The sequence below is a fragment of the Colletes latitarsis genome, chromosome 7, assembly GCF_051014445.1.
Source record: "Colletes latitarsis isolate SP2378_abdomen chromosome 7, iyColLati1, whole genome shotgun sequence".
NCBI classification, from domain to species: domain Eukaryota; kingdom Metazoa; phylum Arthropoda; class Insecta; order Hymenoptera; family Colletidae; genus Colletes; species Colletes latitarsis.
Window position 1 is genome coordinate 12,473,500 of NC_135140.1, and position 17,758 is coordinate 12,491,257.

General features: G+C 35.1%; 1 protein-coding gene across 1 annotated transcript; it reads right to left on the minus strand.

Annotated features, from left to right (window-relative positions):
• Positions 1-1,379: 1,379 nt before the first annotated feature.
• Positions 1,380-15,229, minus strand: LOC143343823 (protein unc-93 homolog A). The gene is made up of 8 exons (XM_076769096.1): positions 14,154-15,229; positions 11,806-12,127; positions 10,812-11,236; positions 10,077-10,282; positions 9,554-9,945; positions 9,330-9,462; positions 9,107-9,244; positions 1,380-8,577 (listed from the first exon to the last, which is right to left on the minus strand). The coding sequence occupies exons 2-8, from the start codon at positions 11,992-11,994 to the stop codon at positions 8,357-8,359; spliced, it is 1,704 nt and encodes a 567-aa protein (XP_076625211.1). The 5' UTR covers positions 11,995-12,127; positions 14,154-15,229; the 3' UTR covers positions 1,380-8,356.
• Positions 15,230-17,758: the final 2,529 nt, after the last annotated feature.

The window sequence follows — 17,758 nt, forward strand, 5'->3', positions numbered from 1 at the left end:
TACATTTGATTAGCCGGTATTATTCGTATTGTTTCGATTGTCTATTTTTTTTTTAGAGGAAACGATGAATAATATTTCTACCGAATTCAAATTGTTTCTTTTTTTACAATATTTCAGTTTCAATCGTTTATTGAAATATTATTTGATGCGCTTAAGAATGCTGTTTGTATTGCTAGCAATGAAAATAATTCGACCTTTGGTGGATAATTTCCATGCAGTTGGATAACACTTCGATATTTTCTCGTCAGTATTTAAAAAAAAAAAAAAAAAAAAAAAAAAAAAATCAAACTATAACATCTTCGTTTGACAGGATTCCCTTTTTTTTTTTTTTTTTATTAATCAACGGTTAAAATTACAAAGATACAATTTACATTTGTTGTAAACGTCTCGTCCTGTTTTATATAATATACAAACGTACAATTTTATATGATCTCCTGTGTTATATTACTATGTAATCGCATTCAGAATTTGTATGTAGTTTGCATTTGCAATTGTCAAAAGAAATATGTATTTTGTTCTATAGAACAGACGTTTTGTAGATTTATGATTTTATTGAGATTAAGTTAATCTCTGAAATATCATGTTATACTTGCAAACCTAAGAAGAAATTTAATCGATGAATAAAGGGGCATTGTTGAAGTTATACAGGCTATAGCTAAATGTTTTTATGTGGCTAATGGTATGTTGAATGTGAGTGATTTAGATATAATTCTACTTGTTATATATTTAGTGTTCGACTGTTGTGTCGATAAATTAATTAACTTCTACACGTCTCGTGATGATGACAATAATTTAGGTAGATAATGTTATAAAAACTTATACGCTGTAAGTATAAAACTACATGCCATGATGGACTGCATTTGTCATCACCTATGAAGTTAAATTTATAAAAAAAAAAATAGAAAAAAAAAAATTTTTTTTAAACGACACGAGATTAGTAAATAAAAAATCTAGTAAAAAGTGAATAAATAATGACTATCTTCGTACAAAATTATACGAATCAATATACAATAATTATACACAAAGAAACGTTCTACTACTGCGAACGTGTATTTTGCTGCCAGAATGAACTTATACAACATACTTTCTTGGCTAGATTATGACAAATTATTTACCTGTGTGTGAATAATATATACATATATATATATGTATAATGACGATGAAAGTAGTATGTACAATGGTGTTTTAATATGTTCTTTTTAACACGAAATGTTAGTAAATTTGATTTATTGTATATCAAATTGAATATAATTTAATCATTGAACAAATGATTAATAACAAATATTCTTCCATTTGCTTTTTCACAGAGTCAAAGGAGAAATATCTTTTAAAATTGAAACGTACGTCGTAAGAGAAATGAAAGTTAATTGAAACATGGATCAATATAAAATAAGATAATATTTATTTTTCACGAAATACAGTTAATATTATATGCTTCTTTTAATACCATTTATAAATCGGTAGTCATTATACTAGGACACAAACATTTGCTTCCACTTTCTTTATTATGGAATTGATTGTAACTATGTAAACCTGGCTCAGTGGTCATCGATGGCTACATACTTTCTTCCCAGTGAAACCAGAGTGAGCAGATTTATTGCTGAAAATTCGAGATTCATTGGAAGTACTGTTTCTTGTCCTAGCGTTTACAACAAGTAACAATATTTTTTTTTTTTTTTTTTTTGCGTGTCGTTGACTCAATAATTCTTTATGATCGACTGATGCCATACGAGAACTCGTAAAGTTTTCTCTATATGCCGACAAGCACGTTATTAAATTATTTTTAAGTATACAATTCCTATAAACAATACATACATGTACAGAGTGTTCCGCCAACCCTGAAAAAAATTTTAGTGGGAGATTCTAGAGGCCAAAATAAGGCGAAAATCAAGAATACCAATTTGTTGATTGAGGCTTCGTTAAAAAGTTATTAACGTTTAAAGTTCCGCCCGTATTGAATTTTTTTTCTAGAAAGTGGGTAGGATTTCGAGGGTAGGTCTGTTCACCAAAAATGATTGTAATTGACCCCTGCAACTAAAAATAATTTTTCCAGAAAGATTTGAAATTTTTTAATTTTGTCGCAAAATTTCACACCTTCTCGAATTTTTTTCTCAAAACTGGGTAGGATTTCGGGGGTATGTCTGTTCACCAAAAATGATTGTAATTGACCCCTGCAACTAAAAATATTTTTTCCAGAACGATTTGAAATTTTTTATTTTTGTTGAAAAATTTCACACCTTTTCGAATTTTTTTCTCGAAAATGCGTATTATTTCGGGGGTATGTGTATTGACCAAAAATGATTGTAATTGAGCCCCCCAACTAAAAATAATTTTTCCAGAACGATTTGAAATTTTTTAATTTTGTCGAAAAATTTCACACCTTCTCGAATTTTTTCCTCGAAAGTGGGTAGAATTTCAGGGGTATAAGTATTCACCAAAAATGATTGTAATTCAGGCCCGCAACCAAAAATAATTTTTTCAGAATAATTTGAAATTTTTTAATTTAATTTTTTAATAACTTTTTAACAAAGCCTCCATCAAGAAATTAGTATTCTTGATTTTCGTCTTACTTTAGCCTCGAGAATTTTCTATTAAAATTTTTCTCAGGGTTGGCCGAACACCTTGTATATATTGTTTATATTGTATACGATACATTTTGTATCTACCAATGTTGTACCCATCAAACTATAGAGAAAGCTGAATATTGTTTTGTATGGTGCTTGTCAACTACAAAGGATTACGATGGTCCTTTTAATACTTTTGTTTATGCAGACCTCAATGACATGATCATTTTCAAGTTTGCAAAATATATTGATATATATGTATATATACATATAATAAATATAAATGATACCGTCACATGAATTAATTTTACATTCGTTACGTGTTCGTCAGTCGTAGATTGAAAATTTATATAGCAACAAGGAGGATGGTGATTTTGTATTTCAAAATCTTTTTTTTTTTTCTTTTTTTGTAAAACTTACAAACAGTTGGGCTATTTGTTTCTTGTTGATCTTTATACATCAGGAAATATTCCATACAAATACCTATTTGCTAAATTACCATCAAACGTGTTGATTTCCTTTATACTATGTATTATTATCCAAGATAACATGTATTCATTTGTATTTAACGTTTCTTATATAGTTACAATTTTCTTTGTCTTAATATCTATAATAAAATACAACTGCATTGTTGATAGAACGATGCAGATTTTTTTTTTGGAAGCAAAATTAATTAAGTACTCGCGATACGACAATTGTTGGAAGTGTTGAAAGATGAGGTTATAAAAGAACCGGAATAAAATTTTCGATATTTCCTCTTACTCTGTTTAGTTTACGGTCGTTAAGAACAAGATGATGCATTGTACTTAAATTTCAATTTGACGAGATATATATATATATATAGTTGTACTAGTAATAAACGACAGTTAGATAATATGGAAAATAGAGAAGGCTGTACGTTTAAAAAACAATGTATAACATTCATTTCCTTAACGTTAAAAATTAATTGCTCGTTTAGAATCATGTTCGATTCCCTTTGGTATTTATTAATCCCCGACTATATTAACGATGCATTTACCATAGAGATTGAAATTGGATCGTTTCCTTTTAACGTAAAACGACGAGAATTCCCTTTATAAAATTAAAAAGAATATAATTTGTTACGTTAAATTCGAAGCTTCATAATAAAACTTTGGTATCGATCGTGTAATAATTAATACTTAAACTATGACTAATATTTATATTTATACTTTATGGTATTTAATTTCGATACTGTGATATATTCTGGGGCAGATACGATTCCCGATTCATTTTTCTCGCACGATTAGAATTACTTTGGTTTGAAAGACATCAGGTACATTTCGACGTTCGAACGTCCAGTTAATATGATTTGTCAGAGAATTGTTACTATGATTGGTATGGGTCGATCATTAACAATATACAGGGTGTTCGGTCACCCCTGGGAAAAATTTTAATGGGAGATTCTAGAGGCCAAAATAAGGCAAAAATCAAGAATACCAATTTGTTGATGGAGGCTTCGTTAAAAAGTTATTAACGTTTAAAGTTCCGCCAGTATTTAATTTTTTTCTAGAAAATGCGCAGGATTTCGGGGGTATGTCTATTCACCAAAAATGATTGTAATTGACCCCCGTAACCGAAAATAATTTTTACAAAACGATTTGAAATTTTTTTTTTTCGTCGTAAAATTTCACACCTCGAATTTTTTTCTAGAAAGTGGGTAGGATTTCGGGGGTATGTCTGTTCACCAAAAATGATTATAATTGACCCCTCCAACTAAAAATATTTTTTTCAGAACGATTTGAAATTTTTGAATTTTGTCGAAAAATTTGTCCACCTTTTCGAATTTTTTTCTAGAAAGTGGGTAGGATTTCAGGGGTATGTCTATTCACCAAAAATGATTATAATTGACCCCTTCAACTGAAAATATTTTTTTCAGAACGATTTGAAATTTTTTAATTTTGTCGAAAAGTTTGTCCACATTCCTGAATTTTTTTCTCGAAAGTGCGAAGGATTTCGGGGGTATGTCTATTCACCAAAAATGATTATAATTGACCCCTCCAACTAAAAATATTTTTTTCAGAACGATTTGAAATTTTTTAATTTTGTCGAAAAATTTGTCCACCTTCCTGAATTTTTTGCTCGAAAATGGTTAGAAATTCAGAAGTACGTCTATTTATAAAAAATGTTTGTAATTGACCCCTGTAACCAAATATAATTTTTTCAGAACGATTTGAAATTTTTTAATTTAATTGTTAATAACTTTTTAACGAAGCCTCCATCGACAAATTGGTATTCTTGATTTTCGTCTTATTTTGGCCTCTAGAATCTACCATTAAAATTTTTCCCATGGATGGCCGAACACCCTGTATATTATTAATTAGTATAATATTAGCTCGATCTTGTACGATATCGATTTAATTGAATTGATCGTACCACGGTTGAACAAGAAATCGCCTTCGATGGCAATAATTGTTGCATGAAAATTTCTTTTCTGGTCTTATACGTCTATATTCGTTCCATTCAACTTGAAAAAAAGAAAAACATCACCGAGTAAATTGTATTTAAAAAATAGACTGGGTATACGCAGATATTTAAAACTTTTATGACGCAAAACTACGGAACAGAGTGCAAGCTTTGTTCATTGTAACGTCTATAACAATTTCTTATTTTCCTTTAACGACTCTCGATTTCTTCTCGTTTTGATAGCACGTATACGTGAAAAATTCATTGTGTCAATATTTACGTTCAGCTCTGTATTTACAGTATTGAACAAAATATTAGCGTATAATACAATCACCAGCATGTAAATCGGAAACGAAGAACAATATTTCGTTAAATTTGTTTCGAAGTAACCTCTTAGTAATAGTAGAAAATGTACACGGTTACCTGTTTTTATCAAAACAACGAAATCAGCATGCTTAAAAATTTATTGTTTTTGCGAAACACCGATGCGACACATGTACAAAATTGGCAAGGTTTTCACATCCAGGTAAGTCCCACGATTCAATTTACTATTGATTTGTTCTAGATCGTTGGAAGGCTCGTCGTAATGTGCGTAGCAAAAAACGCGGGAAACTACAATATCAAGATGAAAAGTTTTACGAATATTATCGAAGGAAGAAGATTCATATTCTACGATGATCAAAACAGTAAATAGATGTTGATTAGAAGTATAATTAAATGGTTTGCTAATAAAGAGAATGTACAAAACTGACAAGCTGTCTATTTATTGTATACCTTTTCTATTATTACTAATGCAATTTCTCCTATTTTCGAAATTTTTGATATGCATCATTCAGAGGCTCGAGTACTTCAAAAGAGGATTTAATAAAATAGCATATTTCGTTTCTAAGCTACGCACGATTGGATTATAAAATACAACCTGTACCAACACTTTTGTTTGGCGTTGGTATTAAAACAAAAGGAAAACCAATTGATAAAACAAATGTCTACAGCAATGCTTTCTGGTTTAGATATACTTACAATCATTTATTCTTCGTATAGCCTACTTGAGCACACGTTCGTTTACGTTGTCAGAGAAATCGTGCGACACGAAAGAGCCAACCATAACCAAACCTGAAAACCTAGCCAATACGATGCTAAGTAAAAGTATTTGCAGAGCATAATTGTTACGAGACAAATGCTTATGACTACTAAACGAACTGATCGAAATGAAACGTTAATTCCTATATTTATCGATTATCTATCCTAGTTTACGACATAACAGAAGTAATAAAATAAATAAAACGATACACAAAATGATAAGGAAAATATATTTTTTGAGCATTCTTTGCTGGACAAAAGTATTGGCACAGTAGGGCAATGAACGACATTTGTAATTGTTATCACTTTGTGTATCGCGTTATTTATATTATTGCTTCTGTCTAGGGTAGATGAGTATGTCAAGAAACCTTTTCTTTAGATTAATTTATTTAGTAGTTATTAAACATTTGTGCTATAACAATCATGCTGTGTCAATACTTTTGTTCAATGTTAGCGGAGAAATTGATTTACGCTATAGTCCGGATAACTGGAACAATTTTACTCCAATTAATTGAAATGGATTCGTCTGCACCATCGATTCATGTTTTTTTAGTTTAATGCTTTGCCAAACTCGTGGTTTTCATCAATCGCAATTAACTTAACTTAAACATAGATCGTAACCAGGGAATTAATTATCGATACGAAATTTGAAGACGAAATTCACGTTACTATAGAATTATTAACTAACGATCGTGTGGTATTTCTTTCAATTATCCATTTCCACTTACGTTTTTTAAAATCTATGAAAAGTCTGATACGTCACATTTTCGAGTCTGTCTTGTTTGTTCCTTGCTAATCGAAGGTTCTTTGATTACATCTAAATCTTCAATATCATTTAAGTGCGACATCATGTAAAAATCGTTTAAATCTTACGTTATTATCGTTTAATGTCGTATACATTAAAAAATCGTTTTCTTACAAAATGTAGTTGTTTTCTTACAAAACTGCAGATTTTCTTTTTCGAGTAAATCTGCCCCTGGCACACTAAGATTTTAAATACAACGTGAGCTAAAATCTTGGTATATTGAGTCTCTATAAATACTAAATACCACCATGCTGTATAATGATACTACGTTTTATTCGAATCTAACGTTGTTGCCGCTTTTTCTCTTCCGTCTGCTCCAAAGATGTAATATATATTTTTATCTGTAAATAATACCCTTTCTAAAAATTGTTTGCCCTATTTTTCATGCTTGCTTGAGAACTCGATTCTTTTTAAACGGTCGATGTCGCTGCCATGATACACAAAACAATGTACATCGATAAGCGAACATGATGTTATACAAAGCTATTGTTTATCGAATACTGAAATTTAAAATGACCCTTTTAGGGGCAGTACCAAGACTTTCGTGATGTACTGAACGAGTAACCAAATACGTGGTGTCGGTTTCAGTGGTTGTCACATCATACGCGTGTGGTATCGCTTTGAAGTTCAATCACCGCGAGCGTGTGTAATACAAGACTTTGCACTCTAATCTTGTTCGTGTTCCTTGTCAGATGGTTCACGCATGGCTGGTGTTCAGCCTGAAATAGGAAAGATCGATTCGTGGAACTACAACGCGAGCAAACCCGAACGATGCGGTCTCAATTTGTTCAGTTATCCAGAAAATGTCGGAAATCGGTCAGTAACGGGCGAACTCCGGGCCCAAATTAAATTGGTCCGCGATTGTCGATAACTCCCGACTCGCTCGCGGGCCCACGATTAAGTGTGCACATGTGAGATGTAACCGTTACGCGGAAATAATTATTATACTTGTACTTTCTTTATATAATAAAGTACTAATTTTCTTTGGATATAAAATACGTTCCGCGAGTGACTTCATTTGAAGGAAAACGCGATAGAAAATAATATAGACAAAGTATTTTAGCGATACTCGAATAAATGGTTAAAAAGATGAACGTACACGCTGTAGCTCTTTCATCCCCAGTCTAACGTTTAAATATGAAGGATATCGAAAATTGATTAGAAGTTTAATCTTTGGAGACAGGAACGATCGTACCGTCATGAATGTTGGTACTGTTTCTAGATTCATTTATGGGTGATTGGGACGGTTGGTGACAGAACATCCTTTGTGGTTACGATTAATATTGCTAGCAAAAGCAACGCTGTGAGCTCTTCGTCTTGTACATCTCTTTGACGAGGTCGTACAGTGTTCCACAAAAGGTCTTCTGCTTCTAGTATACCTCTTTGTTGTTTTCAAGTTGAATGGAACGAATTTATCTCAATCTCTGTGACGAGCTTCCGTTTTGATGCTTGAACCACGATCGTTCGTATGTGGATCTCCCAGTCACAACGGTGCCAGGCTTTTACCTCTTTTGGCCAGTTTGATCTCTAGCCATATATAAGGAACCACGGACAGGAGTAGCACGCAAGCAAGACCAAGCACGCGAAACTGTGTGCAGACTAGTCCGTGCAAACCGAGGGTGAGGGCAAGACCGAGCCACCTCCAGAAAAGAGACGTCGACAAGGGTCCTTGCCAAGAATTTGGATACAAACCCAACACTAATGCTAGAAATTAAATTATTCCTTCGTTATATCACGAGCAAAGTATCCTAAGTCTACTGAGATTTAGGATACTTTGGACCAATTATATTTAAATCGATAGTGATGAGAAGGCAACTGTTTTTTTTTTTTATTTAGTACCACCTGACCCTCTTTTTACACGGTGGAAGAGTACTGTGTAAAAAGAGTCATGCAAATATGTACCGATCAACTGAAATTTATAAAGCTCGTTTCGATAGTTATGGATTTGCAAGGAATATTTAAATTTTGAAAGTTAAGTAGCCATGTTGAGCGAGAGATATTAAAGCCGTTCGTAGAGTCCAATTTTGCATGAATAAAATCAGACTCTCGCGGTTGTATTGTTTCTCGTTCAGCATAGCTAGTGCTGGAATCGGCTGCGCTATATGTATAACTAAAAAACTGAAGAATATGTTTTAAATTAATTGATAAAATTCATGTGGAAAACTAAAGGTCGAAATTAAATATTTCCAAGTAAGACTATCAAGAACGTAGAAGCGATATGTATGGGACTTACTGTATATTAGAGTTTCCCAAATGGAATTGCAAACTCCCCAGGCTGCGGATATAACGTGAAAAAGAGCTGGATCGTCGCCGGATGGTCTCCACGTGATTAAAACCAGCAGTAGACATGCATGGAACACAAATCCGACAACTTGTAAGAAAACGCAACAATTAATTACTAAAATTGGAGATTGATTATATTAGACTCGAAACATTGTTTACTGAACGTTACTCACCTACGACAAAGTATCTTTTAATGTGTCTTAATAGCATCGATAAGGTTACGCCGGCCAGGGCTTGCAAAGATGCCAAACTTAAAAAGCTTAGAGTTACGGTACCAGCGCCGCCCAGCGCACAGACTACGTACGCCTTTAAAAAAAATATTGGTAATTAACATTAGAAGATTTTAATTAATTTAATTTTGCACTATTTAAAATACTCATATCGCTTTATAACTTACTTCTATAAAGTCAGCGTAGATAAATCCCTGTTCGAGTCCGATAAAAAGCGTTAACGGCGCTGCCAATTGTAATTTCGGATCCTGAAATGCAGATTTTACGGACGCTAGTATGTTTTGAGCACTATGCTTATCATTTACGTTCTGTGGTTCCTTCATTCTGGAATCGAGGAAAGCGCACGATATACTTAAGCCTAGGACAGCAAGACCGAGCCATATGCTGACTAGTATTTTTGATGTTCCAGGTGATAGCGTCGATATTTTAATTGTACCGTTGTATAGATAAATTTCTTCTGGACAATACTCGGCTCCGCAAATGTCATTTATCTCGTCGTTCATTGTACTAAGAGTCGTCGTGTCTGTTAGTTTTACAAATATGGCAGCAATTAGACAACCTAGAAGGAAATTATTAAACTCTATTTCTTTTTCTTTTTCTAAAGTGCCAAGACTTAGGAAGTAATAACATTTAGCAAGTAAACGTAAAAAAAAAGAGGGAATACGTATGTTAAAATCCAAGTGTTCGTACCCAGTGCAAGACCTATATCTTCTGCTAATCTGATTCCTCGATTAAGTCTTCTTAGAAGGCACTCCCGTCTTGTTTCGTCTGGATCCTCAGGATCTATGCATACTAGAGCTAAACTAGTTGCTGATGCATTTACGTGTGAAACTCGCGCTATGAAGTTTGGTGTAATGCAAACACCAAACATTGCATAACCGGGCAATAGTATATACCTGTCGATTCAAAAAATTCAATTACAATTACAAATACTCGTTACAATTACTAATACCTCTGAACCAAGTATAGAAAATTGGGTGAAAGTATTTAGGGAGAAATTTTAATGGGAGATTCTAGAGGGCAAAATAAGACGAAAATCAAGAATACCAATTCGTTGATCGAGGCTTCGTTAAAAAGTTATTAACGTTTGAAGTTCCGCCTATAGAACGGCGATCTGCGAACAGCTGCGCGCGCCACAGGCGGAACGTTAAACGTTAATAACTTTTTAACGAAGCCTCGATCAACGAATTGGTATTCTTGATTTTCGTCTTATTTTGCACTCTAGAATCTCCCATCAAAATTTTTCCCAGAGGCGGCTGAATTCCGATAAGAAGCACTGTACGATACAAAAATATCTGCACAGAGCCATTTACTCGCGATTGATAAAAATAACGAAGTTATAGCAGAGGTATAAATAGATTTGCAACGCAGATTAAAACGTTTAAAGGTTATTTATCGTATTGGTTCTGTATTATACTTACGTACCATTTCGGATAAAGGTGTAGACCAACGAAAAGGATCGTGACTAGATGGCTGGCGCTTATCGCGAGATTAGTTCCAAGCCTTTGTACGACGATCGATGCAAAGCAGCTAGTGATCGTCGCTGTTGCGTAAAGGAGAGCAAGAAGCATCGGTCCCAGATGAGGATCGAAGGCACCAAGACCGGCTTGTAGCGGGAATATTGGGAGAGTGGCGGCGGAAAAACTCGCGTGCCCTAACAAAAGAGCGGCACAATGCCTAAAAATGGCCTTTTTCGGTGGTCGAGGACCGGAAGGTGCCGCCCTTACAGCGGCTATTAACCGACGCACCGACGACGCTCCAGCCGCCGAATTCATCGAGTCGCGTCGACGCCAGGATAACGCAGATGTTCTCGTCGAACGACAGGAGATCGGCGAATAAGCTGCCATGTGCTACGAAACCAACATTTTTCCCTTTTCAAATTTTATTCACCAACAATACAGGTTGTTCGACCTGGGAAAAATTTTAATGGGAGATTCCAGAGACCAAAATAAGACGAAAATCAAGAATACCAATTTGTTGATCGAGGCTTCGTTAAAAAGTTATTAATGTTTAAAGTTCCGCCTGTAGCGCGCGCAGCTGTTCGCAGATCGCCGTCCTACAGGCGGAACTTTAAACGTTAATAACTTTTTAACGAAGCCTCGATCAACAAATTGGTATTCTTGATTTTCGTCTTATTTTGGCCTCTAGAATCTTCCACTAAAATTTTTCCCTAGGGGTAGCCAAACACCCTGTATAAATAAGAATTTTCGAAGGTGTTCGAAGTGTCGATTACGAACTAAACTCGTCACGAACATATGTGACAATCCAATAGACTAAAGAACATTTAATTCGCGGACGCAGAATAAGGAAATATTATATTTTTAATTTTTCAAATATCGAACAAAGTCCATGCAAGCGATTGTTTATATTTAATGAATCACGCATTGTTTTTACGGCTGGGAAACAATTTCTACCGTACCTCTAGCATCTCGTTGTCCCATAAAGTATGGTGGTGACCACTACTTCTAGCGCGTCTATGAGTATGTGCTAATGGCGGAGGCTGAGCTGGTAGTCGAATAGGGCCTAAACCACCGATCGGTGCTGGTCTGTACGCAGGACTCTCGAGTTTGTCCTTGGTCAACTCGTGAAGATTCGGCAGAGAGCCCATGATTCGTTTTCTTCCTTTATACGATCTAGACCCTTAAAATCGTTCCAACATCTCGCCGATTCTGATCGGGATCATTTGCCAGCGAAACACGCGATCGTTATCATCGTTGCGTTCATCTGCTGGTTACCTGTATCTTAAATAAACAGAACTCCGTTTGAACGAAGAGCCTACGTGCGTATACAATGTGATATTGAAAATCGAGTAATTCTTCGCGATACTCTGGTCGCGAATCTTGCGTAATTTAATTGACAATCCCTGGCCGGAGTACGTCCAATTACGCAAATAACAAAAAAAAAAAGGAGAGAAAAACGAAGATAAAAATCCTGCAGTCACCGACGAAACCTTGAACGAGAACGTACCGGCAAAGGAACTGCTAGTATAATGAACGCACACTAGCAGTGGCCTTGATACCAGTTTGCGAAAAGAATTTCGTCCAATCGTGATGCTGCATCGATCGACAGCCGGCTATGTCGGATATGCAAATCGATGGAAATCGCGTCGTTCAACAAATCCGACTTTGGTCTGCAGCTGCACGATGATCTATGTATACTGTGCGCAATTAAATCGAGAGTAAAGCAGAAAGAATGTTTCTTCGTCAACGGAATGGAAAGATGCATTAAATAAGGGGATTACGTAGAAAAATCCTGTTCGTTTTGAGTAGAATAAATTTTACGTTATTAGTTCAAAATTATGGCCGCCTCATCGATCTCGATGATATCGAAATATGTTGTCATGGGACACGCGGTGAACTATTTTTTCCTCTACACCTTATGGTTGCTTGGCTTTAGATTTCGCGATATTTTCAAAATATTGTTACTATTCCATAAAATTAAAATTCTAATACCACCTGCAATGATTTGAATACGAAGAGGACTTTGGGGATTAGAACTTATTCAGGGGCCATCATTAAACTCATAGTTTTTTTCAATTCAAATCTTGGGAAAAATTTTAATGGGAGATTCTAGAGAACAAAATAAAACGAAAATCAAGGATACTAATTTGTTGATTGAGGCTTCGTTAAAAAGTTATTAAAAAATTAAATTAAAAAATTTTAAATCTTTCTAAAAAAAATATTTTTAGTTGAAGGGGTTAATTACAATAATTTTTGGTCAATACACACACCCTCGAAATCCCACCCACTTTCGAGAAAAAAATTCGAGTAAGTAGTGAAATTTCTCGGCAAAATTAAAAAATTTCAAATCGTTCTAAAAAAAAATATTTTTAGTTGCAGGGGTCAATTACAATCATTTTTGGTGGACAGACATACCCTCGAAATCCTATCCACTTTCGAGAAAAAAATTCGTGTAGATGTGAAATTTTTCGGAAAAATTAAAAAATTTCAAATCATTCTAAAAAAAATATTTTTAGTTGCAGGGGTCAATCACAATCATTTTTGGTGAACAGACATACCCCCGAAATCCTTCGTACTTTCGAGAAAAAAATTCTTTACCGAAAATATACTGTGTGGTCGGAAATGTGTCAATAACTTTTTAACGAAGCCTGAATCAACAAATTAGTATCCTTAATTTTCGTCTTATCTTGGCCTCTAGAATCCCCCATTAAAATTTTTCCCTGTATATTCCTCTCGTCGACAATGATAATCGGGGAACATGTATAATCAAAGCTTTCGTCTTTAATTATGAATCTAATAGCTATTTTAGTTATACGAAAGTTCTCTAAATACCGTATATATTAGTCAATAATTATACTGTGAAAATAGTCATCAACAAAACAACAGCTTAAAACGCAAAAAGTTCGATTATCATAATAAGTAACATGTGCTTTTAATTTACATACGACTTTATGTATGTAATTAATATTATAATTATAATTATTACTATGCAGTTGGATATATTAGTATATGGAGAAGTTGCTTAGAATATTGATATCTACAACATATTTAAATAAACGCGGTTTACCATGGTTCTGAAAGTTACTCTTACACTGATTGATATTAGCTGTAGACTCTTGTTTACAAACACTCTAATACGCAATAGTAGAGGAGAATGTCTCAACGTAAACGAACAGAAGATAGCTACATCTGAGATACAATTTTTTCTCTATTCCGTATAGCACTCTATAAAGATTAATTTGCAAACAAATCATGCAGTTTGCTAGTCGAAATATGGATTAGGTATGAGAATAAAACACGAGCTTACTTGTCGACAGCTGTGTCGAACCGACGACCAACATTCGCCACGGTTCCTTGGGCAAAGCAGCAGCTGGACCATCGAAATCATGGTCGAATCGTCAGCGAGTATCGACAAGAAGAACACCAAACATCGACACTTGACGCGTAACAAGAAAAGCCAAACGGTACGATACACTATCTCCAACAACACATACACGAACATAGTTGGTCGTAGCTTTCGGTTCGTCGGCCTAAGAAATATTCACAGGAACGTTAGCAACAGAGACCTTACTAATCGTAAGGTCTCGAGCGTCCAAAGTCGAGGAGGCACGCTCGGGCCGTTTTCCGTCTCGAAACCATCTTCAACGGATTTACGTCACTGTCACTATTATTTATCGTGTATATTTAGATCGTCTGTGTCGTTACAGACGATCGATAACCACGTTTAATGGGAAACCGGAGGAGCAAACGACGCGATGCACAGGACAGCGAATCGTCGGGGAAATCGATTCCTCTTTGAATATTATTCTCGCTCGCGAACGGAACTTGTCGATTTTTGCGATCCTCGCGTTATCGGGTCCCTTAGTGTCGGTTTATCTAATTACACCCCGACGATCGTTCGCGGATCGTCTCTCGTTCGTGATCGACGATACCACCGATCTTCGAGCAGAGTTTCTCATTCGCGCGATCGGTCGAACCGTCGTTGTTTTACCGTGGAAAACTCCGCGTGCTCGAAAAAACCGTCGACGTGCGTTGGTAGGACACGAAATGTTTGCGATGTCCCGACGAAAGTACCAACACCGACCACGACTTTTCTCTCGGCCGGACTCGGTCCCGCTCGTCGTCGTTCGCCATCGTTCGTTCGTTCTCTCTTAGTTCCACTCCTGTTGATATGGTCGATAACAGCGAGAGTGCGTACTGTGCATCCTCGTTCCTCGATTTCTCCAACGAACGCCAGATAAATTCTCGCACGTTTCTTTCGGACGGTACAGATTCCCAGAGATAGCAACACACCGACCGCGAAATTTGAATACAATCAAAACTAATTGTTTATCCACGCGAATTTATCCGATATTTGTAAATCCTATAAATTCCATTTCTTTTTTTTTATTTGAAAACCTCAGATAAGGTTCATATACAGAGTGTTCGACCACCCCTGGGAAAAACTTTTCGACAAAATTAAGAAATTTCAAATCGTTATGGAAAAATTATTTTTGGCTACAGGGGTCAATTGCAATCATTTTTGGTGAACAGACATACCCCCGAAATCCTTCGCACTTTTGAGAAAAAAATTCAAGAAGGAGGACAAATTTTTCGACAAAATTAGAAAATTTCAAATCGTTCTGAAAAAAATATTTTTAGTTGGAGGGGTCAATTATAATTATTTTTGGTGAACAGACATACCCCCGAAATCCTACCCACTTTCTAGAAAAAAATTCGAGAAGGTGTGAAATTTTACGACGAAAAAAAAAAATTTCAAATCGTTTTGGAAAAATTATTTTTGGCTACAGGGGTCAATTGCAATCATTTTTGGTGAACAGACATACCCCCGAAATCCTTCGCACTTTTGAGAAAAAAATTCAGGAAGGTGGACAAATTTTTCGACAAAATTAGAAAATTTCAAATCGTTCTGAAAAAAATATTTTTAGTTGGAGGGGGCAATTGCAATCATTTTTGGTGAATAGACATACCCCCGAAATCCTACTCAGTTTCCAGAAAAAAATTCCTTACCGAAAATCCAATTTCTGGCCAGAAATGTCTGCCCGAATTTTCATGTGAATCTTTAAAACGTCACAACTTCTGAACGGATTGGACGATTTTAATGTTTAAAAAAGCAAACGACGCGTGTTTTAGTGTAGAATATGTAGAAATTCTAAAAATATTCGAAAAGTTGGTCCTTGACCCCGCAAAATGAGAAAAACCCCATAAAAATGGTCCAATTTTCAAACAGCCATAACTCTTACAATTGTGAATATATTTCAATGAAACTTTTTTCTGAAGTAGAGCTCATGGGTACCTACAAAAAAGTATTAGACAACTTTTCTGTAGAGCGTCAAACAAATTTATCAAAAATGAAAAACAAATTTTTAAAAGAACAGCTGCGTACGCGTGACAGTGGCTCTCACTTAGAAAACTGTAAGGCTGTCGATACGTCAGTAAGTAGAGTTTCTCATGCTGCATGAGAACCACTATCACGTGTACGCAACTGTTCACCGTTCTACAGGCGGAACTTTAAACGTTAATAACTTTTTAACAAAGCCTCAATCAAGAAATTGGTATTCTTAATTTTCGTCTTATTTTGCCCTCTAGAATCTCCCATTAAAATTTTTCCCAGAGGTGACCGAACACCCTGTATATTGGGGTGTTTGTTGCTTAAGGCAATGTCTAGGGCATGATTTAGCGCAATTCACTCAGCCGTAAACACAGAAGCGAACTTGTTTATACTTATATAAATTCCATCAGTTTGTATAGCTGGTCGGTATCGCGATAATAAATCTAACAGAAATTAAAGATAGCGCATCAGAATTTTCAGTATTTAATAATCCCCTAAACTGATAAATTTTTGTTTGTTTTCTATTAAATTGCTAATTTTATCCTCGTCAATTTCAGAATATCGAGCGGCACAAATCGTGGGACGACCTGATATAATTCTCTTTATTTAACATTTTTAATCGTAATTACACGACAATACACAACAAAATCCGCGATCTCAGTGCGAGGGTTAATATTGTTTTATTACTCTCCATTTATTTAACGTGTATACGGTGTACAGACTCTGTTAATTCGTGATTGTTCTGGCAACATTATGTTATTAAAATTGCTTTATCACGGTAACAGAATTCAAGGAGAGTCCACAAGCTCTTTATTACGTATCATGCTGTGAAACAACTGACACGAGAATCAAAGTGTGTCAATGTTACACAGTAATGCAGCAACGAGTGCAACCATACATGCCTATTTACACGCAACGTTCGTTAACCCTAAACTCGGATATCAAGCTCTCCCATTGTCGGGTCGTCAATTATCATTCGTCAAGGACTGGTAATTCGTAACATTAACGGTTCGTACGTTATACAGGGTGTTCGGTCACCCTTGGGGGATTCTAGAGGCCAAAATGAGACGAAAATCAAGAATACCAATTTGTCGATGGAGGCTTCGTTAAAAAGTTATTAACAATTAAATTCAAAAATTTCAAATCGTTCTGGAAAAATTATTTTCGGTTGCAGGGGTCAATTATAATCATTTTTGGTCATTACACATACCTCCGAAATCCTATTCACTTTCGAGAAAAAAATTCGAGAATGTGTGAAATTTTTCGACGGAAAAAAAAAATTTCAAATCGTTCTAAAAAAATTATTTTCGCTTGCGAGGGTCAATTACAATCATTTTTGGTCATTACACATATCCCCGAAATCCTACGCATTTTCAAGAAAAAAATTCGAAAAGGTGTGAAATTTTTCGACTTTTTGCTTTAGTTTAATGTACGCGTTTGGTGTGCTAAAAGTTGTACATTATACAGGGTGATCCACGCAACGATCCAGTCCTTTTAAAAACGTAATCATTCCCATACGGTGCCCGCAGATAATTAAAAAAAAAGTAACACGGTCTCGAGGAGATTTACCAAACGTGGTC